Source organism: Molossus molossus, unplaced genomic scaffold (assembly GCF_014108415.1).
Source record: "Molossus molossus isolate mMolMol1 unplaced genomic scaffold, mMolMol1.p scaffold_m16_p_4, whole genome shotgun sequence".
Taxonomy (NCBI): Eukaryota; Metazoa; Chordata; class Mammalia; order Chiroptera; family Molossidae; genus Molossus; species Molossus molossus.
Window position 1 is genome coordinate 113920789 of NW_023425377.1, and position 25204 is coordinate 113945992.

General features: G+C 47.9%; 1 protein-coding gene across 1 annotated transcript; it reads right to left on the reverse strand.

The window, feature by feature from the left end:
- Nucleotides 1-4224: 4224 nt before the first annotated feature.
- On the reverse strand, nt 4225-25204 carry MGST2 (microsomal glutathione S-transferase 2). Its single transcript, XM_036241327.1, has 6 exons — nt 25084-25204; nt 22923-23009; nt 18508-18607; nt 9124-9194; nt 4847-4928; nt 4225-4393 (listed from the first exon to the last, which is right to left on the reverse strand). The coding sequence occupies exons 2-6, from the start codon at nt 22978-22980 to the stop codon at nt 4264-4266; spliced, it is 441 nt and encodes a 146-aa protein (XP_036097220.1). The 5' UTR covers nt 22981-23009; nt 25084-25204; the 3' UTR covers nt 4225-4263.

The following is a 25204-nucleotide window of genomic DNA, read 5'->3' on the forward strand; positions in this document are numbered from 1 at the left end:
GAAAAGGAAAAAAAACTAATAAAAGATCGTTATCTGAATCATCCCCAAGTTGAGTTTATTTGGGGGCTGTCCCTGGATTTCCCAACCTTAATTAAGCAGATATAGTATGCCTGGGTTTTCATTGATTCGCTGCAGTCCTTGTCTCAGAAAGTCGCTGTCGTTGAAACATGTGCGGAACAGTACGGAACAGTCCGTCACGCGCAGTCTTTCAGCTCCAGCGCGGCTGAGACGTTCTGAACTTGCAGTCGGGCTCGGCCAAGGTGCAGAGGAAAGGCCGCTGGGAAGGGACGGGCTGAGGTCCAGCTGTGGGCTCCGCCGCGTAACAATTCGCATCCACTGGTTCGCTCCGAGGACTTGGGAAAGGATAGTACAAATTTTATTTTTTAAAAAGTAAGAGCATTCAAGGAAGCCCTGGCCGGTCTGGCTCAGCGGTTAGAACGTTGGCCTGCAGCCCAAAGAGTTGCAGGTTTGATTCTGGTCAAGGGCACGTACCTGGGTTGCAGTTCGATCACCGGCCCTGGTCAGGGTCGTGCAGGAGGCAACCAATCGATGTGTCTCTCTCACATCGATGTTTTTCTCTCCCTCTCTCTCTCTCTTTCTCTCTCTCCCTCCCTTCTTCCCTCCCACTCTATCTGAAAATCAATGCGAAAATATCCTCGTGTGAGCATTTAAAAAGGAAAGAAAATTCAAGGAATATATCGGGGGGAAGTAACAAAGGAATTTTAGCCCCACTGGGGTGGACACTGTCCACGCATGCACACCCGTGCATTTTTACACACACATGTCTGCCTTCTTCCACCGGCCCAGCTGTATCTCTTTGGAGGGCTCCCTGGGCCAGGGCCTGGCTTAGCCTGCAGCCTCCAACAAAGAGTTCAGGCGTGTAGACCTTTCCATCCTCACGGGTGCAGGAACTTCCTAGACAAACCTGGAGACAGGACTTATGTTCCAGGGGGCTGCAGGATGGAGCGGAGGCTGGGACTTTGCCTAAAGTTGACTCCTGGTTAGGCTTCTTGACCTCTGCCCTGTTTCCCCGGCTGTCTCTGCTCCCCACCCCGGGAGTCCCGTGTTAATTCACACGTGTGACCACACCCCTTCCCTTCTAGAAGACCTGCCTTAAGGCTCTCCACTTTAGGAGAGTCAAAAATAGATCCAAAGCAAAGGTGGATTTTTGATATACAAACCAAGAGAGAGCATGAACCTGACCATGAAGAAGAGGCCTACCCACAATGGGTTAGGGTGGCAGACTAGCTGGCAAATCAGCATGTGACGTTGGGTAACATGAGAGCAAAAATTAATGGAATTTGGGGCGGGGTGTGGAGGCTGACGATAGAAGTACAAACACGAAGCTCTGAGAAGGGTTGAGTACTCCTAGTCCTGATGAATTAAAACCACACCCTTGTATTCGCATGAAAAGGTGCCCTGCACTGGATGAATGGAATGCGTGTCTCCTTTAAAACAATTTCTTATCTGTATTGACCTTTATAAAATCCAGGGCATGAAGTGGGTGACGAGGGATGAAGGGAGAGCATAACGTCTCTCCAGGAAGCCAGTAGGCATCTGCCCCAGGGAGAAAGATGTATTTTGTTGCTGAAAATTCATGACCCTTTGGAAGCACTGGATGAGCCCTGCCTCTGGCCGTTCTTCTCAAGGAAGACTGGAGAAAACAAGGTGGAAAACAACCTGAAACTTTGCCTTATGAATGACTTTGCTGGGCACACCCCACCCACCTCCAACCCTGCAAAGAAGAGGAGAGAGGAAAACACCTGGTGCTACGACTAGTCCTTTATTTTTTTTGTTTTCTTTTTCATTTTTTCCCCTCTTCTTTTCTCTTTGGTTTTCTCCTCTAATTTCCTTTCTTTTTGGTTTTAAGTTCTACGGACATTAGATTTCCATTCCGGTGTCTTCTCGATGAGCTACCCCAGACGACTAGCGCTCTCATGCAACAGGTGGCGGTGATTAGGGCAGCGTTCACACACCTGGGCCCGTGTCGCTGCCTCAGCCGGGACAGCTGCTGGGCCAGCGCTAACGCGGCGGCTCTGCGTACGACAGATCCCAATCATGCGTGCGGTGCTTCGGGTCTGCCAAGAACCACTTGTTTTGAGGATTACACTTTGTTTAGAATTTTAAACTTTTTTAGGAACATTTCCCAAAGAAATCAGAAAAACAGTGCAGTCAATAACTGTATACAGTTACCAGTTCGACTCAATAATTGGTACACTTTGCCAAATCACACTTATTTTGTAGAATCACTTCAAAGTAAGTTATATACACTGCAGCCAGTTCACCCCCACTCCCAGCCCTCACCCCTCAGCCTGCAGCTCCAGAGAATTAGAGCATCTCTCCCCTGGCCACCCATCGTTATGGCACCTAATATAATTAACAGTCATTCCCTAATAGCATCCCACTCTCATCCATATTCGGCTTGTCCCAATACCCTCCGGATGCTTCCATAGCATTCCCTACTAACCAGGATTTGATGGAGGGTCCTACATTGCCATTGGTTTTTATGCCTCTTAAGACTCTTTTAAGGCAGAGTTCTCCACCCCTTTTTTCATAACAATGACTTTTTGAGACAATGAACCCGATTTCTAAAAATAAAATCAATTTACCAATACGCAAAAAATATTTATGTAACTGCCAAAGAGATCAGAAATTCGCATCCCTCCAGCCAGCATGTTTGTTCCCCGCAGCTAGATTTGTAGGAATTAACATGATCAAGAGGTTGTCTTGGTGACAACAAAATTAGAACAAAGGAAATAAATTCTGTAGTTCAGATGTTTGAAGATACAGAGCTCTGGTACACCCATCTTCTTTTTCCACATGTTTAACCAAACTGTGTGTGTGTGTGTGTGTGTGTGTGTTTATAATTTAAATAGTTTCCATTTAGATTCAAAATAGAAGTTGTTTAAAAATCCTCAAGTGTAAGATTTGAAGAACTGTGTGTTTGTTTCTTCCCAACTTCCGAAGAATATGATTAGTCACTGGGCTTTAGGGTCGGATACTTGCACAGTCTCTCTTCCTTGTCTTCAGTGTGTAAAAGTTAAAAATGCCAAAATACAAGTCACCATAACTGATCAGAATACTAAAAAGTAAAAAGATCAAGGAATCAGCGTTTTGGAGCACTGCGGGAAAACGAAGGCAGAGGCTGCAAAGCCGGCCTGTCCGGAGCAGGCTCAGCCTGCCTGGCTCTGGAGCCCCCACCTGCTGCTCCGCCTGCCTGATGACGTGCTTTCAGGGGGAAGGGGCTTGTATCCAAATGTCTCTGTTCCCAGACCAAAACTTTCTCAGCGTACTTTGGGACATCTAGTACTAGTATTTAGGGTGCAAGAGATCGTCATTGTTTTCTCCCCTCCTATTCTGGAAACACCAGTGTTTAAATGCCTTTATTCCTTTTTCTTTTATTCATAGCCTTTATAATCCCTTCATACCCACAAAAATCGAGAAGATAACACCAGATTGGCGGCGTCTAGTTTCCTTTGGAAAAGTGGACAGAGGGCTCTTTACCTAATGTGATGTCATATGCTCACAATTCCATTTCCCTAAGGTCCCTGAGGACCGTGCGGAGGACTCGCGCCTGTTTCACAGATGAAGAAAGTGGCGAGAGGTCACTTGCGATTGTGCCAGGCAGTGACTGCACCCAGGGTCACAACAGCCACGGGCCCCCAGCCCACATGAGACAGGAGGCGCCTCAGAACCCAGCTCAGACCCTCCAGCCGGACCACGACCCTCCCCTGGCCCTGCCAGGGGCAGGAACACGCACTGGGTGTTTCCTTGAAAACAATATGCCCTTTTTCCTTTAAAAATCCATTTTCACAGCCAGATTTAGTTCGTGCTATTAGCTGGCAACTCTCTTCTCTGGCTACTCTGTGTGTGTGCCTGATTTCCCCACGTTCAGCCATCTGTTGCTTTCCTGTCCACAATGACGTGAGCTCGGCTGCCTTCTCAGCATCTGTCTGGAACTTTCCATCAAGGGAGAAGCAGTCCCAGGAGCAGGTAAGGGGGCGGTCCTCAGGAAGCTCACACGCAGGTCAGGCGGACAGTCGGGACTCCGTGTACACGTCTTAAACCAGGGCTCAGCTCACTTCACTGGTGATGCAGATAGACCCCCCAGAGCAAACTTGTTCCTAAACTGAAATCTAGTCTCTAAAGGGTGTGTTTTACACAGCCACTTCAATAAAAACAGAATCAAGACTTTTATTTTTGTTTTAATTGAATGATACCACATAACCTTCTGTAAGCATTTGAGCAGGGGGAGGGAGAACGTTAGAAGTGCCTCAGTTTCTTGGCAATGTCGAGGTCCAAGTATTCATCCAGAAAGCTGTTTGCAATCCCCAGGGCGCCGAGGATGGTCAACAAGACCAACATCCCCAGGCTCAGCTGGAAACCAGTTGTCCTGCAGGGCAGATGAGGGAGGGGGGCCGTAAATGGCTGTAGTAAGGAAGCTGGGGCATCCAGGGGTTGGCTGCTCACTGTGGACACTGCCCAGAACCTTCATGTTTTGGAAATTTGAAGATTCGGATTCATCACATAAATGAAAGGGGATGCCTAACCACAAGGGCTAATTGGCTCCTTTGAATATTCAAAGGACTAAAGCTGGGCAGGATTATTTCCTTGGTCACTTTTTGGAGATAGCGCAAAATTTTTGCAAGAATTTAAAGTGTGATGGTCAGACGCACGTTTAGTGCACACTTTTATACCTGACCTCTCCTGTCTCGTGCCTGATTGTGCATGGACTTAGGGAGACGGGACCTCAGACAACAGAGGTCGCCTTTGCCGGCACAGCCGCCAGTGATGTTAATACTCTCAGGAACAGCAAACTAATTCAGACTCCATGGGCTCTCCTTACCTTTTCTTAGCAGCTTCTGAATATCCCCAGAAATACTTGTGACGGGCATATATGTACACCAGACCCAGACAAGCAGCAAGAACTATAGATGAAAAACAGAGAAGATACAGAGCATGAGGTCAGTTTCTCAAAACGTGGTATGAAAGCTGAGAAAATGCTCACAAAACGTAAAATCTGACCGAAGACATGTGTCCAAGACATGTAGAGAGCCCCGACGACAGTTCGCGGATGAAAGAAAAACAACCTGGTCTTTGCAGTGGGCAAACTATTTGAATAGGGAATTCTCACGGGAAGATAAACAAATGTACCGATGAGCACATGACGAGTTTTTCCACATTATTCATCAGCAAACTGTGATTTAAAACCACAAGATGACACGACTGCACACCCACGAGAGTGGCTCAGACTAAAAATACTGACGATACAAATGCTGTTGGTGCTGGAGTCCTCATGCATCATTGGTGGGAAAGCAAAATCGTGCAGCTACTTGGGGGAAAGTTCTGGTGGTTTCTTATAACACTACACGTACTTTTGACCCAGCAGTTGCATTGCTATGTATTTACCCAAGAGGATGAGAGCACAGGCCCAGAAAAACTCGTACGGAATGCTCACTGCGCCTTCGTAACAGCCAAACGCTAGGAACAGCCCAGAAGTCCACCGACAGGAGAGCGGACAACCAGACGTGAGAATCACACGATGGACTATCACTCTGCAATGAAAAGAAACATGGTGAACCTCAAAGACATTTTGCTGAGTGAATGTAGCATTGCCCAAGAGGACAGACTGCGTGATTCCAATTATGGAAAGTTCCAGAATGGGCAAAACAAAACGAGGATGAAAAACATCAGAGCAGTGTTTACCGGAAAGGGGTTGGCTGGGAAGGGCATGGGGAACCATCTAGGTGGCTGTCGAGTTCTTGATCTTGATAGGGTGTTGGGTCACACAGGTGTATGCACTTGTCAAAATTCGTTGAATAGTGCACTTACAATTTTTTTAATTTCTTTAGAAATAAGTTTTTCCACCCTGGTTGGTTTGGCTCAGTGGTTAGAGTGGTGGCCCTCAGACGGAGGGGTCACAGGTTTGATTTCTGGTCAAGGGCACGTACCTGGGTTGCAGGTGCGATCACCAACCCCGGTTGGAGTTGTGCTGGAGGCAACCAGTTGATGTGTCTCTCTCACATCAATGTCTCTCTCTCTCTCTCTCTCTCTCTCTCTCTTCCCCTCCCTCCCTCCCTCCTACTCTCTCTGAGAATCAGTGGAAAAATATCCTCAGGTGAGGATGAACAACAACAAAAATGTTTTACCTAAAAAAAAATGTAAAGCGTGGCATGATGTTCTGCCATCTGTCCAATGAAAATATCAGCATCTTCCCCGTGTGAGGGACCCTCCGCCTTCCTCAGCACTGCGCAGGTGCCAGCCACCAGCGCCCTCTCGTGAGCACGTGGAGTTTGTGTGTGAGACTCTGACACGCTGGATCGAAGTCAAGCGTTGTCAACGAGTCACACGCATTTTCTTTCGTTTTCTCTACGTACCAGGCATTATTCTAAGCATCGGGGTTAGCTGCCTGCCTTTATGGAGGGTATCAGCAAAGACAGACAACACATACAGAGAAAAGTGAGAAGAAACTGGAAGGTGCGGTGAAGGACAGGAGGGACAGGGCGGCGGGACGCGGAGAGGCGGCTTGGCATTCGGTTCCGAGGGGCTGGCATTCGCGCGGGGCCTGCAGGATGACAAGCCAGTGGCTGAGGAAGCATTCTGAGCATGCTGCTCTGAAACTCCCTCTGATCAGTGACTCCCAGGAAGCGCCTGAGAACTGTTCGGGGCAGCTAACGAGCAACTTACTTCGGATGAGAAAGAACCAGCAGAAAATCAGAGCAAGAAGGTAACAGAAGTCCGTCCCTGACAGGCGCAGGCCCATCACAGTGAAACCCAAGGGGCCAACGGCAGGGCCCGAGTCCCATTATCAAAGGGACTTCTCCTATCCGTTGTTAATGTGGTCTCACCTGACAAGGACCGAGGCCTTCATTCGTGCCCTTAAGGGACAAAAATGTGAGTTGGAATAAAGTTAAGGAGTCTTTCTCTAAAGGACATTTTATCTGAAATTCCTGTCAACAGTAAAAATCACAAGAGAAAGTTGATAGGCTTGCCTTTAAAAGCAGCGGGATTTGGGTTTATTTAAGACCTAGTTGCCCTGGCCGGTTTGGCTCAGCGATTGGAGCATCAGCCTGCAGACCAGAGAGTCCCGGGTTCGGTTCCCGCTAGGGGCACGTACAAAAAAAGAAAAAAGAAAGACTTATCAACCACGAGTGAAACCCAAAGGAGGCAATCAGACTTAGCAGAAAACGAAAGGGATTGAATTTCTCCAGCGAAGGCAGAGTTTGGGTAGAGCCTCCCCTCACCAAGGACACCCCCGTCGAAGAGAAAGTACATATTTGTAGGGTTGTTACATGCAAACAGCAGCGCCAGATCCTTGGGAACTCTCAAGAAAAGGTACTGGGCTGTTGGGTCAGATTCCAATAGACCCTGCTCTGTGCCTGGAAGCTAATTTCCTCCCACGTTGGTAAATGTTAAGTTGGACAAATGACTTAACCCCTCTGTGCTCCCGTTTCTTCATCTGTGAAGCAGGAAGGCTGTGGTTCGCAATTCTGTCCGCAGATTAGAATCACCTGAGGGTGTCAGACACTCGGACACCTGGGCGGCCTCCAGACGTGGTGGGGGCCATGCAGCACTATTCTCTAACCAACCCTCCCCCGGCGCTTCTGACTGCTGTGCAAGGCCAGCAGTCCAGCTCAGCCACCGCCAGTCACTCGACCAGCTCATGTCACTGCCACACAGGGAAGGAGGCCCCCGGCAGGGGCCTGAGATGACCCAGGAATCAATGGAGGTGCAGGTTCTGCTTCAGTTGGGTGAATCCATTGCTTGGGATTTTAAAAACCAGTCTTTTTTTTTTTTTTTAAATTAAAGAAGAGAAGGGAGCCCTGGCCGGTTTGGCTCAGCAGTTGGAGCGTTGGCCTGCGGTCTAGAGAGACCCGGGTTCGGTTCCCACTAAGGGCATGTACCTCGGTTGCAGTTTGTCCCCGGCCCTGGTTGGGTTGTGCGGGTGGGAGCCACTCGATGTGTCCCTTTCACGTCGATGTTTCTCTATCTCTCTCTTTCTTCCTCTCTCTCCCTCCCACTCTACCTGAACAATAAATGGAAAAATGTCCTTAGGTGAGGATAAAAAATAAAAGAAGAGAAAGGAAGGGAGAGAAACATCAATTGGCTGCCTCCTGCACGCCCCCTACTGGGAATCAAGCCTGCAACCTGGGCATGTGCCCTGACTGAGAATCAAACCGGAACCTCTCAGTCCAGGAGACGATGCTCAATCCACTGAGCCACACCAGCCAGGCTAGAATTCAGTCTTTTTATCCTCACCTGAGGACATTTTTCCATTTTTTGTTTAGACAGAGTGGGAGGGAGAGAAGAGAGAGGAGGAGGAGAGAGAGAAACATCGACGTGAAAGGGACACATTGAGTGGCTGCCACCCACACAACCAACCAGGGCCGGGGACAAACTGCAACCGAAGTACGTGCCCTTAGTGGGAACCGAACCCGGGTCTCTCTGGACCACAGGCTGACGCTCTCACCACTGAACCAAACCGGCCAGGGCTAGAATTCAGTCTTGATTAGAACTGTTAGTCATTCATGCAAGGTAGGCGCTAGGACTACAGCAGCAAGTGAGGGAAGTCCCTGACCCCAGGGATTGTACGTTCTGCTGGGAAACCACAGTGAGGGACTGTGACAAGGAGCTGAGACAAGGGCCAGCCAGAGGCCTCCCCCACTGTCACCTGCACATAGGACACACACCTGCAGGGGGTCTGCGGTAGGATCCAAAGGTCAAGAGACTAACTCAAGATCTGGAAGTAGAGACAACTTTGTGTCATTTTCATTCTGAAGTGCCCAACATATAGTTTGTTTCAGCTTTTTAAAAAATTACTGAATTAAATTAGAATGAAGCAAAGTTAGACTGTCTGCAGCACAGGGCTCTTTAATGAACAGAGATGTTGCTTGTGTCATCTAAAACCATGTTCAGGCTTCGTAGATGCGTGGTTGCATGTCCGTCCCTTAACAGTTCCGAGAACCATCGTCCTCACTGGAACAGAGCTGATTGTATTTTTTAATCACTTTGGTTGAGCCCTGGGCAGTGTGCTAAGTGGTTAGAGCGTCGGTCATAGGTTCAAAAATCAATGAAAAAAATCTTCAGATGAGGATTTTAAAAAAAAATTTGTTTTTAAATTACCTTGGTTGAAATACCATCCAGCCATCCACAATGTAATCATGAATACGGGGTAAAATTCCACACAGTTCTGTCTGCAGGAAAAAATAAAGACATGAGTTATTTTATGAGAAAACTGCTCTAAAGTACTGAGTTTTTTGTTTTGTTTTTTTTTATCCTCACCCGAGGACATTTTTCCATTTTTTGTTCAGGTAGAGTGGGAGGGAGAGAGAGGAACAGAGAGAGAGAAACATCGACGTGAAAGGGACACATCGAGTGGCTGCCACCCGCACGACCAACCAGGGCCGGGGACAAACTGCAACCTAGGTACATGCCCTTAGCGGGAACCGAACCCGGGTCTCTCCAGACCGCAGGCCGACGCTCCAACCGCTGAGCCAAACCGGCCAGGGCTAAAGTACTGAGTTTTAATCTAGAGGTTAAATGTCCATTCCTTTTTCACAAAAATAATGTAAGAGTTTACATAAAGAGCTTAAATGACCCTTGCACGTGAAATGAGTCTTTCGAGGCGAGACAAACATTGTTTAAACTGCAGAGCAAGGCCGGGGCTCACTCTCCTACGTCTAAGTTGCCAGAAGTAGAAATAAATCATCGCTTTTTCCAAAAAGAAAGGTCTTGAATGGTCATGATTCTGGACCTACAAAGTATTCTGTATCTTATCTAAAGAACCCAGAAAATAATTCATATTAAACAGATTTCTTCGCCCAAATTCCCTCATATCCATTGCTTTCCACTTAAGTGACTCGGCACAATTTTTAAAAATAAGGTCTTTCAGTAATTTCCCTTAAACTTCCTGAAGTAAATGAATGAGCATATTTCATTCCCATTTCACAGAGGACAGATGGAGTCCTGAGAGCCCGGGCTGATGAGGCCTTGCAGAGAATCCGAGGTGGACTGTGTCAGCTCCGGATTGCAAAGCTCTGTCCTAATGTCAACTCAAATTGCCTCTATTCATAGAAGACGGGGATGGAAAATTTGATACTATTTTAAGCAAAAGGGAATAGTTCTCTGGGAACTATAATTAATGCATCTGCACCTAGCAAAGGGAGAGAGATGAATTCTATTTCTCCCCCTTCCTGTGCTGTCCCCCAGTAGTCTTGGCCAGGTCGGTTGTGTCCTCTTCCGACAACATCACAACCAGGAAGAACTGGAATGTAAGTTGTAATGAGGTTTTGAGTGGATCTTGGTGGAAGAGTCATCATGGACAGGATTACCAGTGATCCCACACTTTCTTAGAGAAGCCTTAAAGCCTGAGCTTATTAGGGTTACAGGCAACTGACCCAGAAATAGTTGAGACTGACTGTCTGTTGAAGACCATAAGTGATATTTGTAATTGAAAAAAATAAAGTGTTTTGTTTGGTTTCTGCAACCAATACGGCAACATCAGTCCCTCCTCTCATGGAAGGTACAGCTACACACAGAGCAATTCCCTCCGAAAAATCCAGCCGAGTGCTCCCACACCTCGGACGAATGAGAGAATACCCACTTTTTTTTTTTTTTTATCCTTACCCGAGAACTTTTTTGCATTTATCTTCAGATAAGCAGGAGGGAGAGAGGGGGGAACAGAGAGAGAGAAACATCAATATGAGATAGACACATCGAGTGGCTGCCACCCACACAACCCCACCCAAGACCGGGGACAAACTGCAACCGAGGTACATGCCCTTAGCGGGAACCGAACCCGGGTCTCTCTGGACCGCAGGCCAACGCTCTAAGTGCTGAGCCAAACCGGCCAGGGCCCCACTTTTCATTTTTATAAGAAAAGTCCAAGACGTACCATCACCACAAACACCACCCCAGCACACGCCTTACAATCAGGAGGCAACCCTCAACTCGCAGCTTCTTTCTGAGCACCCCAACCTGAGGGCTGGGTCCCCCAAACGTCTAGCTCTGAAAACCAACTGAGCTCTCATCCAAGTGACCCAAAAGGCTTTGGGGAGGACTCTAGCAGGGCAGTGGCATGGCCCTTAAACTGCTTGCCAGGAGGGGCTATGTCCCTGCACACGTGCCCTGGGGCTCCAGGGAGTAACCCAGAAGCTAGGGGAAGGGGGTGCTGGGGTTCTGAGTGAGCAGGGCTTGTTAGAGGCCACTGAGATGCAGGCAAGGATGGGACTATAATGGGCATTTGTGATCCCAGTTGGCAAAACCTGGAGCATTGGGGCAGTTTAGCACCGTATCTTCGTACCCTCCTTCCCCAGGAAATGAGTCCCTTGTCCCCTGCAAGTGGTCACTGATGGTCTTACCCTGACCTCATGTCCCAGCAGTGCTCACTGTGTTTGCTCCTGGTCCCTCTTCTGCTGACCTGCCTTAAGCCAGTCCTGGGGTCCTGCTATTTGCTCAGTCTTCTCTGCTGCAGCCTGCTGAGAATGCTGGGTATTGCTTGGCCCGAAAATACCTCGCATCCCACCGCAGCTGAGGGGGCCGTGCCTGGGCGTGTCCCAGGAAGCTTGCTCACAGCTAGCTGTCAGCAGACACTGTTTTATCCAAGGGGACCCTACTCTCCAAATGTGTTCTTAGCAATCCTATCAATAGCTAATCACAGTTACATTACTTGAAAACCAAAATGAGAATAATTATTGATCTCTTGTGGACGTGAAGGCAGATCTATTCTGTCATCTGCATGTAGGAGACCCTCGGGAAAACCTCCAGATGGGACAGAAAACAGCTGGCAGCAGCTGTCGATGTGCCTGCCTGTCCCCAGGAAGGGCAGCCCAGCCCGTGTCCTCGTTTGCTGGCTAAAGCCCTCTTTGCACAATAATCCATGCTCTCCTGACATTTCAATTTCCCGTAGACAGATTAGGGAGAAGTTCACTTGGTTATAGGCAGATGTCACCATGGACCTCAAATTCCACATGGGTGAGTCTTTGCCAAAAGTTCAGTCGGGTGAACAAGCATCCTGTTTGCCCTGGACGGAGAAGGTTTGCAGAACGTGGGACTTTTCGTTGTAAACCCAGGACCACTGATAACTGGTCCCAGGACGCCTGGAACTAAGGGGTCTCCTGGGACACAGTCAGTCTGATGAAGCCTGAAGAGACTGAGTGGTTATGGCTTCTCATCCAGCTCCAAAGGAGCTGGGCCTGGGGCTGAGGACAGGGACCCCTGCAGATCCCGCCTGGATCCAGGGCTGGGAACAGGGACAGTGGTCCGAACTAAACACCGTTTGGACCCCATCTCAGTCACTGAGGGCACTGCAAAGGTCACCTCAATTTGGAAAAAAGAATGAATTTGTGGCCAGGCAGCCTAAACTCTGACAGTTCCTAAAAACACGAGTCTCCAATTTTTTAAAATTGTGTAGCCCTAAGAGCTAGACAACCATCGTAAAGATATACACGTGTCCTGCGGCAGCAGGGGTGCTGGCTGGCAGCCGATGGGCTGAAGTGGGTGCTGTGCCTTAGCTGCCCAGACCAGGACTACACCACCAGCCCCTTTGGATTCGAGGGGGCTTGAATCCAAGTCATGAACGTGAAGTGTGTCCCTCTGAGCCCAATGGTTAAGTCACAGGTGTGCCAACCTCCTTCCTCCACTCACTGGCGGAATGGAGAGAACTCTGGGGGCCTGGATGGGACACGCCCCTCGCGCGGAAGGAGCCTAGGCCTCTAAATGACCAAGTGGAAGTTCACCCAACAGGAACATCCATGTAGGACTTGGCATGAGCAGGAAGTAAACTTCCGCTGGGAACATGGGGTTGATCATTAGCACAGCTAATATAATCAATCGACTGGGCAAGAACAGCATGTATACAGTGTAAAACACACACAGAGTAGAAATTAAAGGATGAAATTTTAAATACAAATAGGAGCTCAAATAGTTTCCTCTCCCCTCCCCAGCAGATGACTTAGTGCCCCTCCTCGGGGCACACATCACTTCTAAAGATCTCTGTCTGTAGCGATTTCTAATGAACAGAGAGCTCTGCTTATAACAGTCTTGCTTATGGAAAAGCTGAACCATTTGCCAAAGGAGGAAACCTGATCAGACATAGAACATTTACAGTGTCATGTTCACCCTGGGATATTTTTTAAAAAAATAAAAAACAGACAAGACAACTGAAAGGAGCTGTCTTGGGTTCCCTCTTTCAAGCTGGCGTGTGTGTGCTGCTTTTCTTCCTCCTTTTGTTTGGGGGCTGTTTTCTGGAGCAGCGGGCTGCACACACTGTTAACAGATGACCCAGCCCCACTCTCCTGGCTTTCGACCCTGCGAAGTCTTGCGGATGATTACACTGGCCGCGGGTCAGAGCACCAGGTTAATATGCTCAGAAAAGTCTTGGGGACGAGAGGTTGCTACAGTTCATCTTCCTCTAGACGCATAACTATCTAAATTGCTCCTTGTCAAGTAATCCTTGTGTGGGGACACCCGAGGGAGGCCGTCTCTGGTGGCAGGAGGGCACGGCTCTGACCAGCACGTGTCAGCAGAGCTGCTGACGAGGATGAGGAGAGGGAGTCAGGCTTGCCCTTCCGCCGGGACCAGAGCCTCTCGGGCCGACCACCTGAGAATCACCCAGCTGCTGCGACAGACGCTGTTTGGTGGTGGCACTACCTGAATTGTTGTGTCCTCCCCACAATTCATATGTTGAAGGCCTAACATTCACAGGCTGGAGTAAGGGAGTATTTAAGGATAAATGAGGGCAGGAGGGTGGGGCCCTGATCCCACAGGATTGGTGTCTTAGAAGAAGAAACAGCAGGGAGCTGGCTCTCTGATCTTCCCCCCCCCATCCCGCCCCGGCTCTCTCAGCACCCCAGGTGCACAAGGACGCAGGAAGGGCCTCGTCAGGACAGACAGCCAAGAAAGGAGAACTCTCACCAGCAAATCGAATCAGCCAGAACCTTGGTCCTAGGCATGCAGCCTCCCGAACGGGGAGAAAAGCCAAGGTCTGTTGTTGAAGGCTCCCAGTGTGGTATTTCGTCATGGTACCCAAGCTGACGGAGACAGGCGGTGTGGAGCAGGACGCTGGAGTCTGAAGACTCGCCATCAGCCATTCTCCGTCTCGGAGACCCCAGCTCTGTAACCTAGCAGGTGAGTCCATCATCCCGTGCTCCCAGCTAACGCCCACGATGGGCACCGTGTGAGGAAAGCGGATGTGTGCTTTCTGCCCTCTCTCACTGAACTTATTTGTCCTTACCACAGAATTAGGTGACCCACATTTCCATCACCCTGGTAAGGCAGAAAATCTGAAAAAGTACTATCTTTGTACATTTTTCTTTTCTCTGTAATTTTTAGATATGCATTAAGGTCACTAGTTGTAATTTCCAAATTTCAGAATTAGAGTTCAACATGACTATTTAAAAATATATATATAGTAAAATGAGTCCAGCCGGTGTGGCTCAGTGGTTGAGCGTTGACCCATGCACCAAGAGGTTGCTGGTTCGATTCCCGGTCATGGCACATGTCCAGGTTGTGGGCCCAGTTCCCAGTGGGGGGCATGCAGGAGGCGACCAATTGATGTTCTCTCTCATCAATGTTTCTATCTCTTTCTCCCTCTCACTTCCTCTCTCTCTAAAATCAATAAAGGAAAAATAAAATAAAAATAAAAAATAGTGAAATGGCCCTGGCAGGTTAGGCTCAGCGGTTGGAACATCGGCCCTTGGACCAGAGTCACAAGTTCAGTTCCAGTCAAGGGCATGTACCTCAGTTGTGGTTCATCCTTGGCCCTGGTTGGGTTGTGTGGGAGGCAACCAATCGATGTGTCTCTCTCACATCGATGTCTCTCTCTCTCTCTCCCCCCACCCCCACTCTATCTGAAGATAAATGGAAAAATATCCCCGGGTGAGGATAAAAACAACAACAACAAAAAACTAGTGAAATGGCAAAAAGAAACTTTACAGAACCACACTGGAGTACGAAGAGGGTAACATTACTAAAGAGTACTTAACTTTGTGATGATTGGGTTTACATGGGCGTTGTGGCAGGTTAATTCTGGACCAGAAACTGAGTAATTTAGCATTAAGCAAATAAGAATACATTAACAAAAACCAAGAGGCCATTCCTCTGTCTTACCCAGAACCGTGAAACCCTTGTTGGAATACTACATATACTTCTAAACTCCAGGCCTAGAAATAATATGGAAAATTTTAGTCTAAAAGTAACAACCACAATTTTGTAATGACTGGAGGAAAACAGCTAAAGGATTCGGGCTGTCGAGACTCAAGATGTAGACGAGGAAAGACGCTTCTTAATGGTCCTCAAGTAGATGAAGAAGAGAAAGGTGATCAACTACTCTTTTCTCTCAGTGAGGAGAGAATCAGAGGAAATGTGTTTAAGTTGCAGTGAGATCCGTTCATAACTTGGATCTACTTTTTAGATTTACAAAAGCCTTTAATCTAAAGGAATCCAGGAGCTCAAATTAAACTATACGGAAGTTTCTAAGCTGAGAAATAACATGAAGGAATGGCCCTGGGTGAAATTATAGTTGCTATTTTCACAATTTTAAAAAAATGTATTCTGGCAAAAAGGCTGCAAAACTCTAGAGACAGTCACCTCGAAGGCCCTGGGTGCAGGGAAGGAAGAGGAGCTGAAGGGGACCTTGGAGAAGGGCCCGGGGCCGGAACTTGGGTAAGCTGGGCTTCATAAGAAGCGTGTCTGCTTGGCAAACGAACATCCAGCGTGAGCTCCGGCTGGGAAACGGGTCCTGCAGGTGGTCAGAGGGACCCGCGGCGATAGCTCCGAGACGTCAGGTTCCACGTGGAGATAGAATTCGCCATAACATCAGGCTTCCTGGCTGTGCTGAGAGCAAAGCGCCAGGGGAAGGGAAGGGGAGGGCAGCAGTTAGCTAGAGGCCAGGCCAGAAGACCTCGAAGGGAGCCGAAGGGACTCCGTGTTTGGTCCAGGAGCCAGAGAGCAAGGGCCTTCCCTCTCCGGAGCCTACCCTTGAAACCAGAACAGGTGGCCCAGCAGGCTCCAGGATGAACTGGTCCCCCCGGGATCCTGCCCTAACTGTCTCCCATAAAGCCGAAATAGCTTCACTAGTCATCTGATTTGGCCAGATTTATCCTGGACCGTAGACTCGAAGGCAAGAACTGGGCTAGGACTGAGGACCACCTATGGGGAAACTCAAGGATGGGAGCAGGACACCCCATTCACCTTTCCGACAGAACCCAGGGCAACTCCTACCACGCCCTTAAAGGTATTTTATGGCTCAGAATCTCCCCCACCCTAATCATTGGCTATTACTCCTAACCACTCTCTGTTCTGCTTATGAATAATCAACAAAGCAAATAAAACACTTCTAACAAGGAAATTGTACACTTCTTTTATAAGCAGCACTTACATAACATTTTTGGAAGTAGTGTTCAGCTTTATTCCTAGGACGAGGCTACCGAAGAGGAGGGAGAGATCAATGACTTGAAAGAAAATCAAATTTGTGGGAACAATGTGAATGACACAGAACCGGAAGTGGCCCAAGGACTTAGCCTGCTGAGTCCAACACTCCTCAACAGGAAGTTCTCGGGCGACAAAGACAAAGTGGGAAGAAGTGGAATTTCCTCCTGTGATGATTTTTATAAACAGTACAGTGTCTCCCAAACTTAAAACATTAATATATCATGGTCAAAATTTTAGGCTCTCCATATACTATTTTTCTACATATCAAAAATTATTTTTACTCAGACAAATTAGGGGAAATGAAATTTTACATTACTACCACAAAAGGAGAAAGAGTACCACTTTCAAAGTCAAGGTTAAGTATAGAAATAAATCCCATGAAAAGAAAAACGTTCCAAGTTCTCATCAGATGCTACTGGTTGTTGAAGGCCCTAAGCACGCGTATGTGTTATTCTGATAAAACTAAATATTGATTTTGGCGTGTAAGACATCCTGGCACCAGGCCAATACTTTCCACTTGCCATAATCATAAAGATTCAAAGACCATTGGAATGAAAATGACTCTCATCCTGTGGCTCAGTGTTACCTACAATCCTACCTTGGGATCGAGTTTCAGTCAAGAGGAGGAATAGGTGGTAGAGACTTGTACCAACTTGTACCTCCAGTCAACAGTTATGTGTCATACACTTAGAGTTTTGTCACGAAGGAAGCTCTCATAATACATGTTCTCACCACAATAAACTTTTTTTAAAATAAACTTTTTAAAACATAGTCTGTGATCAAATAGATGGACAGGAGACCCATGTTGTCAGCTCAAGGATCATGACTTTCCCAAAGTGATTCAAGACGTAATAAAAAGGCTGAACAGTCCAGTTATCATTAAAAAATAATAAATCCCATAGTTTAAAATGTTTCTACAAGGAACACAGATCCAGATCGTTTTACATGCACATTCTACCAACTCTGAAGGAACACTCTCTCCCAATCTCATTAATATTCTCTGAGAAATCATTCTCTAACTCATTCTGTGAAATTAATATAATCTTGATATCAAAATGAGACAAGGCGAAATAAGCCAGTGAGAGAAAGACAAACATCACATGACCTCACTTATTTGTGGAATCTAATGAACAAAATAAGCTGACGAACAAAATAGATCCAGAGACATGGAAGCAGGGAGCAGACTGACAGACCTCAGAGGGGAGGGAGTGGGAGGGGTGAAAAGAGATAAATCACAGAGTTTATATGCACATGTGCACAACCAATGGACACAGACAACAGTGCGGTGAAGGTGGGGGAGGGGTGGAATGGGAAGGAGGGTGTCAATGGGGGGCGGGGAAAGAGGGACATCTGTAATACTTTCGACAATAAAAAAAAAAATGAGACAAGGACCACCCAAGAAAGGAAAATAATAAGCCAACCTCACTCACGAACATACATGAAAAATCCCAAAGTAGTAACAAAGAACCGAGCAATGGGGTCTAAATGGTGAGATGTGCCATGTTTTCCAATGCACTTCGTTTGGGGTGTGAGCTTTTATAAAGGGAGCCCTAGTGTCCCGCAGCAGGCAAAGTCATGGTGTTCATGGGAAACATTCTGCATGTCTGCAAAGGCAAGGAGAACAAAGTGATTGAATGAATCCATGTGTAATAAAAGCTTTCTAAATCTCACAGGTCTCCGATGTGAGGAAATGGTTTGTGGGCAGAAGATAATACACACCCACTTCTGTTTTGAAGTGGAGAGAAAGACAGAAATACAGAAAAGATGTAAAATTGATAGCATAACTTATCCAACTTGAGGCGACTGAACTCTCAGGTGCCCTTTGACCAAAGTGCCATGCTTAGAGACACAGAGGACTCTCTTCTAAGACCCCAGCCTTTTTGTAAATGCACTCTCTGAATCTGTAATAAAGGTGGGTAGAGACCCCATGCACTGGGTACCTTGAGCTTCAAGGGTCATGAGAAGGGTGTTGGCCGGGAAGAAGGGTTTTCTCTTCTCTGCACATCTTGTCCCCAAACAGAAATGTGTGTGTGTGGCCTGCCCGGATCCCTGAACCCTGGGAGAAGCATGACTTACTGTGCACGAAATATTCTCTCAAACTCTGGTGACCCAGCGACTGCCGGGGGCATAACTTTGTATTTTAATCTTGCTCTTCCTACATGCAAAGCAAAATAACCTGCAAGTAAAGAAGAATTAATGTTAAAAATCTGGCACATTATTATTCATTAGTAAAATGCAACTTTAAACCATAATTAGATACCACTACATACCTATTAAAATGTCTAAAATTAAAAAGATAGGTCATACCAATTTAAAAAGACAGACAAGTGAGGATATGAGAGCAACTGGGACTCCTATCCATTTCTGGTGGGAGTGTAAAATGGCACAACCACTTAAAAAACCATTTGGAAGGGAATTTTTAGTTAGGCACATATAGACCATATGATTCAGCCATGCCACTCCTAGGATTTCCCCAAAAGAAATGAAAGCATCTGTCCACACAAAGACTTGTACATGAATGTTCGCAGCAGCTTTATTTATAATCACCCAAAATTAGAAATAACTCTGTGATGTTTAATTTTATGTGTCTACTAAGCGGGGCCACAGTGCTCAGTCGTTCGGTTAATCATCAGTCTAGGTGTTTCTGAGAAGGTGTTTTTTTAGAAGTGATTAACATTTACATCAGTAGGCTTTGAGTAAAGCAGATTACCCTCCTTAATGTGGGCGGGCCTCACCCAATCAGTTGAAGGTCTTAGAAAATAATGAGGTCCTCAAAGACGAGGAAATTCTGCCTCCATAGTGCCTTCAACTCAAGACTGCAACATCAACTCCTGCTGGAATTTCCAGCCTTCCAGCCCACGCTACAAATTTCAGACCTGCCAGCCCCCCGATTTATTTTATTTCTTAAAATAAATATATATGTGTGTGGATATGTACATAGTCTATCTCTTCTGATTCTCTGGAGAACCCTGAACAATACAGATGTCTCTCCAGAAGTGAATAAGCAAATTGTGGCATATGTGTATATAAATTCAATAGGATGCTGCTCAACTATAAAAAGGAATGAACTATTGATACAAGAAACAACATGAGTGAATCTCAAAATAATTATGCTGAATTAAAGAAGCAAGACTAGCCCTGGTCAGTTTTGCTCAGTGGTTAGAGCATCAGCCCACAGACCAGAGAGTCCCAGGTTCGGTTCCCACTAAGGGCACGTACATGGGTTGCAGTTTGTCCCAAGCCCTGGTTGGGGTTGTGTGGGTGGCGGCCACTCGATGTGTCCCTTTCACATCGATGTTTCTCTCTCTCTTCCTCCTTCTCTCCCTCCGCTGTATCTAAAGATAAATGCGAAAATATCCTCGGGTGAGGATAAAAAATAAAAAGAAGAAGCAAGACCAAATAAACGACTACCACTGTATAATTCCATTCATGTAAAATTCTCAAAAACACAAGTGAATCTAGAGTGACATAAAGCAGATCAGTGGTTGCCTGGAGATGAGGAGGGCAGCAGGGGGGGGGGTCATGAGAAAACGTTTCAGGATGATGGATCCCTGCCTGACTCGGTTTCCCGCTTATAAAATGAGGATGACTCTGTTCTCCTTCACTTGCTGCCTGGAAGGTGCATTAGACGATCCAACCCCACGCCTCTTACGATGAGTTCTGTGAGCTCATTCACCCTCAGACCCACACTTCTGTGTCATTTCTCAGTTCCTGTCCTATGTCCTTTTTGCCCGATAATTAACTTCTGGCGTCAATGATTTTTCCCTTCGGACTGTCTCTTCCACATTCAGTTTCTTTCCAGTTCTTCCCAGTAATCTTCATCTCCCTTATTTTAGTTCTTTCATGTCTGTTTTCTACTTGTTACTATTTTTAGAGGAGTTTCCTTTTCCACCCCCAGTTTGTAGCTTCAATCTGTCATTGAATTCGGGAGGGCGGGGTGGTGTGTGTCCTCCTGAAACACGACTACTTCTCCCTCCGAGAGGTGGGTCAATATTGAACCTGGCTTAGTTCGGGCTCTCACAACAGGCCCCTGTCCTTCCCCTTGATCCCCTCTGCAACAAAGAAACTGTCGCTGAGGGTTTAAAGCTGGAGCTGACTGTCTAAAGCGTGTGAACCCTTGGGACTGAAGTCTTTCTCACTGGAGCTGCAGCCCCATGACGCCGCCTGAGCCACAGAGGAAGACAAGAAAGTGTGGGAGGGGCACCGGCGTGCCCACCCTGGGCTAAATCCTTTCGAGGCAGCAGGAGTCTGGAGGGGCCGATGGCTCATGGGCCCAGCTGGAGCCAAAAAGATCTGCCTACCAAGTGGGGCTGGGACTTGGCCATTCTGTCCTCACCATTGCTTCTCACACGCTCCGCAGCCCTGGAGAAAACCCTCGGCCCGGCTTCTCGTTTCCGTCTGTACGGACCCTGCGCTCCCGGGCTCCACACCAGCACTGGTGCAAGACAGAGGCCGTGGGAAGCTGCGAGAAAGGGCTGGCGGCCCTGAGGAAGTGGGCAAAGGGGAGAGGGTCTGAACACCCCACCCCAGCAGCAGGAGGAGGATTCCTCTGGGCCCGGGAAGCCCCAGGGGCAGAAGTCCCTTTCTGTTCTCTCATCGGGGCCTGAGAGAGACCATGGCTACTGCTGGGACCGTACGACGAGAATGGAAGGACTGTTTTACCCCTTTCCCCGGAGAGCTTCCGTTTTATTGTCCTTCTTGGTTGATTAAAAACAACTTGAGCCCCGGCTGGTTTGGCTCAGCGGTTAGAATGTTGGCCCTTGGACCAAAGAGGCTCAGTTTTGATTCCCAGTCAAGGGCACCGACCTCTGTTGCTGGTTTGATCCCCGGCCCCGGGTGGGAGTCATGTGGGAGGCATCCAAACAATGTGTCTCTCGCACATCAATGTTTCTCTCTCTCTCTCCCTCCCTTCCGCTCTATCCAAAAATCAATGGAAAAATATCCTCAGGTGAGGATTAACAACAACAACAAAAAAAACAACTTGAGAATTGCCTGTCTTGCTTTTCTCCCTAGCTTTCCCCGGGGGTCATGTCTTCGGGGACAGTGGATGGAGACCCTGCACCATGATCCCTCCCCCGGCCACAGCCTCCCCATGTGACCACTGTCAGTCCAGCTTCTGGGGCAGCAGCAAGGACGGGACTGACCTCACTGAGCACCCTGGTGGGCATTTCCCACCCTGTGTCCTCTTTAACCCTTGCTGCTGAGGACACTGAAAGACACATGCCGTCCAGGGCCACCCGCCTGGCAAGTGGCTGCACTGTCTTCCAAACCTGAGCTGCTTCTACCATGACACGTGCTGTCCTGACTCCACAGACACCAGACTCTTGTAGAAGCAGCAAATTCTGATTCTTAATGCCGACTGAACAGCGCGCTCTCTCGCTCTCTTTCTCTCTCTCTCCTCCTCCCTCTCTCTCTCTCCCTCCTCCATCATCAAATATTCCCTATCTAACCCCAATCACCATTGGCTTAGTCTCCTCTCTTCCCACTCCCACCCATGTCACCCAGCCACAGAGCCTCCGTGTGAGGATGACACGGTTCCGTCAGCGGGGGCACCTGTGGCCGGCTCCTGTCTCTGCAGTGCGTGGAGGAGGTGTTCTCGGGTGGCAGTGCCTCCGTGTCGGGGGCCAGCACGGGGCGCTCCAGATCTGCGTGCTTCTTAAATTGGTCACAGAGATCCTGCTCTCCCCCACGAAAAGCTGTGACTCAAAGCACAAAAGGTGTGTCTTAAGGTCATAAGTCCACACAACAGACCGGCCAGGCCAGGCACGGAGGCGTGTGCAGGCTGGACTTTATCCTCAGCTGCCTGCAGCCCGCAGCCCTGCCCGTGTCCGGGACAAACACACTCGGAAAGATAGAGAAACGTGTACTGGGTCTGAGGTCTGGCCACCAGTGCTCAGACCCTTTTCCCCCTTTAGAAGGTAAGAGGCTAAGAACTCAGCACCTGTGATCCCCGTGGAGAAAAAGTCCTCTGTTTAACCAGGCAGTTGGGATACTGATTGATCCTAGTGGGAAGGTGCTTTAAAATTTAGAATTCATTACTGAATCCGGAGCTCGTATTTCTGTGGGAGGTTTTCTTTTTTCTAACCTGATATTCAGACCTGCCATGAGCAGTTTATTTATGAAAGCACATTAATTAAAAGATCAGAGTTTAAGAAATCACAGCCAGAGCTCACAGCCAGGCACGATGTTACCTTTGGAAACTCGTCATTAATATTTACAGCACCCCCTCCCCCATCAGCACACTTGTAATGCTCACTGGACGGGGCTGGGGGCTGTCATCGCAGCTGAGAACATCCCTGCAATGGTCCAAATCTCCCCACCCCCAGGAAAGGAGGTGCTGGGGACCCAGAGCAGACCAGGGTCTTCGGAGCACACAGGGCCACCAGCAAGTATGCAACCCAGAAACTGGACCTCCCTTCACACGCGCGCGAGCACACACACACACACGCACACGCACACACGCACGCACACACCCCGCCCCGGACTCTTACTTTGCTGACAGGCAGACAGGACAGAGACAGCGGCCAACAGGATCGAATTCCCAGCCATCTTCACAGGGCACGTTCTGCTTCCCGGAACTGTTTGCAGAAGTAAGGGGAGAAGAGCATAGGCCTTGCCGTGACCTTCTTCATAAGGTAAACAAAGGTCGGGGAGGGGGGAAAGATGATTCAAGCAGCTCAGTGACTTTTGCTCTGGAACAGGAACAGGAAGCAGGAAGCCCGCAGGTCCAGGCTGCAGCCGCAGACCTGGCAGACCTTCCTCTGGCCCGGAGCTGCTCCCTGCACTTGACCTACGGCTCTGTCCCGGCCAGTGGGCTGCAGGCTTCGCCTCCAGCTACAGCGCCTGCAGTTCGACATCTTCTCGGCCAATTCCAAAACCTCCTCCCCCTCGTTCAATATCTGGGCCCCTTTGTTCCCTCCCCAGCTCCAACGCCTTGCTAAGACCCTTGTCATCTACTGTGGAAAAAGTAAAAGGAAGCTTTTATTTCATCCCATTGAGATCGAAATGTTAATCTAAACAGATTCTAACTTTATTCCCCAGTAAATAGCAGACCCAGAACTTGACCCCAAGTCCAGCAGATGCCATCTGGGCCCCACCCCCTGTACCATGCTGTCTCCCTCTGTCACCTCCACAGTTCCATGATCATGGTGACAATTTTTTTTTTGAGATATGATTGAAATATAACATTATTATATTCGTTTCAGGTATACAACCTAATGATTCGATATTTATGTATATTATGAAATGATCAGCCCAATACATTTAACTGACATTCATTACCTCACATAGTTGTAAATTTTTTCTTGCGATGCCACTTTCAAATATACAGCACAGTATTGTTAACTTTAGTCCTCATGCTGTGCATTACACCCCCGTAACTGACTGACTTTACAACTGGACGTTTGTACATCAAATTTAAAAACAAACTAGGATATATTTTCTGAGAAGGAAGCGGGTCCATGAGGAAAGAAGGGGAGCAATACATTTTTTCCATCCTCACCCGAGGATGGGTTTATTGATTTTAGAGAGAGAGGAACGGAGAGAGGGAGAGAGGGGAAGGGAGAGAGAGAAACATCTATGTGAGAGAGAAACACTGATTGGTTGCCTCCCATACACTCCCAGACCAGGGATCGAACCCTCAACCTAGATATGTGCCCTGACTGGAATCGAACCCGCAACCCAACTCTTATGGTGTACGGGATGACACTCCAACCAACTGAGCCACGCAGCCAGGGCAGAGGTGGAGCAACACGTGAGGCTGACGCCTTGCAGGAAACAGCGCGCTGCTTGGGGGCCCCTGCACTGCCAGGGCCAAGCCCCCCAGGTAGAGTGCGGGTCCTCCCCCAGCCGGGGGCCGTCGCGGAGCCCACTCATCATAGCCCCCACCTCGGTCAACACAGTCCTTTTGCTCTTTCAAGATGCAGCTTCTCCCCCTGACCAGTTTGGCTCAGCAGTGAGAGTGTCGGCTCGTGGACCAAAGAATCGTGGGTTCATTTCAGGTCAAGGGCACGTAGCTTAGTTGCAGTTCGATCCCCGCCATGGTTGAGGTTGTTCGGGAGGGAACCAATCGATGTGTCTCTCTCACTTTGCTGTTTCTCTCTCTCTCTCCCTCTCCCTCCCGCCCACTCTATCTGAAAAATCAATGGGAAAATATCCTCCAAAAAAAACAATAAAAATAATTTTTTTAAAATGCAGTTTCCCCCCAAACAAAGTTGGGATCCCTCCCTAGTCTCGGCTCACTTAGAGGGAGTCCTGGGGCCCACAGGAGTGCCGGCGTCCCAGCCTTCCACGGTGCGGACATTAATGTCACACTCTCCTGGGCAGGATTAGAAGCCTCAGTGTGAAGACGGGCTAATGAGCACTGAGGGAAGTTTAAATGAAGTAGGGCTGTTACGAGGGTTGAATTAGTTAACCTTTATAAAGCACTTAACACTGCACACAGCAACTAAAAATGTGTGCTATGTGTTTGTTAAATAAGCAATAAAGTACCTAGAAAAAGATATTTGTTAAAAAGGTAAAAATCATGTGTCTGGGACAAATACAAAATGGAAACACATCAAAGATTTTATTGAATTCATTAATGAACTTTTAACCAGTTCAAAGGAGAATTCAAAGAAACACACATATATAGTGTTAAAAAATGATACTCACTGAGTAAATTTTGAAGATCTCATTGGCCTTATTCAGCGATTTATGAATCGGGCAGCACCCGATGGAGGAGCTGGTCAAAATGAAAGGCTTTCATAGGCCGACGGGAGCAGGAACAAGGAAG

Bases quoted from the DNA above. Each gene is read 5' to 3' on its own strand.
- MGST2 (XM_036241327.1), bottom strand. From the start codon at position 22,980: ATGGCTGGGAATTCGATCCTGTTGGCCGCTGTCTCTGTCCTGTCTGCC. The intron at 4,929-9,123 runs GTAATTTAAAAA...TTTCATCTATAG, and splicing joins TGGATGGTATTTCAACCAAG to TTCTTGCTGCTTGTCTGGGT. The intron at 4,394-4,846 runs GTAAGGAGAGCC...TCTGCCCTGCAG, and splicing joins TCAGAAGCTGCTAAGAAAAG to GACAACTGGTTTCCAGCTGA.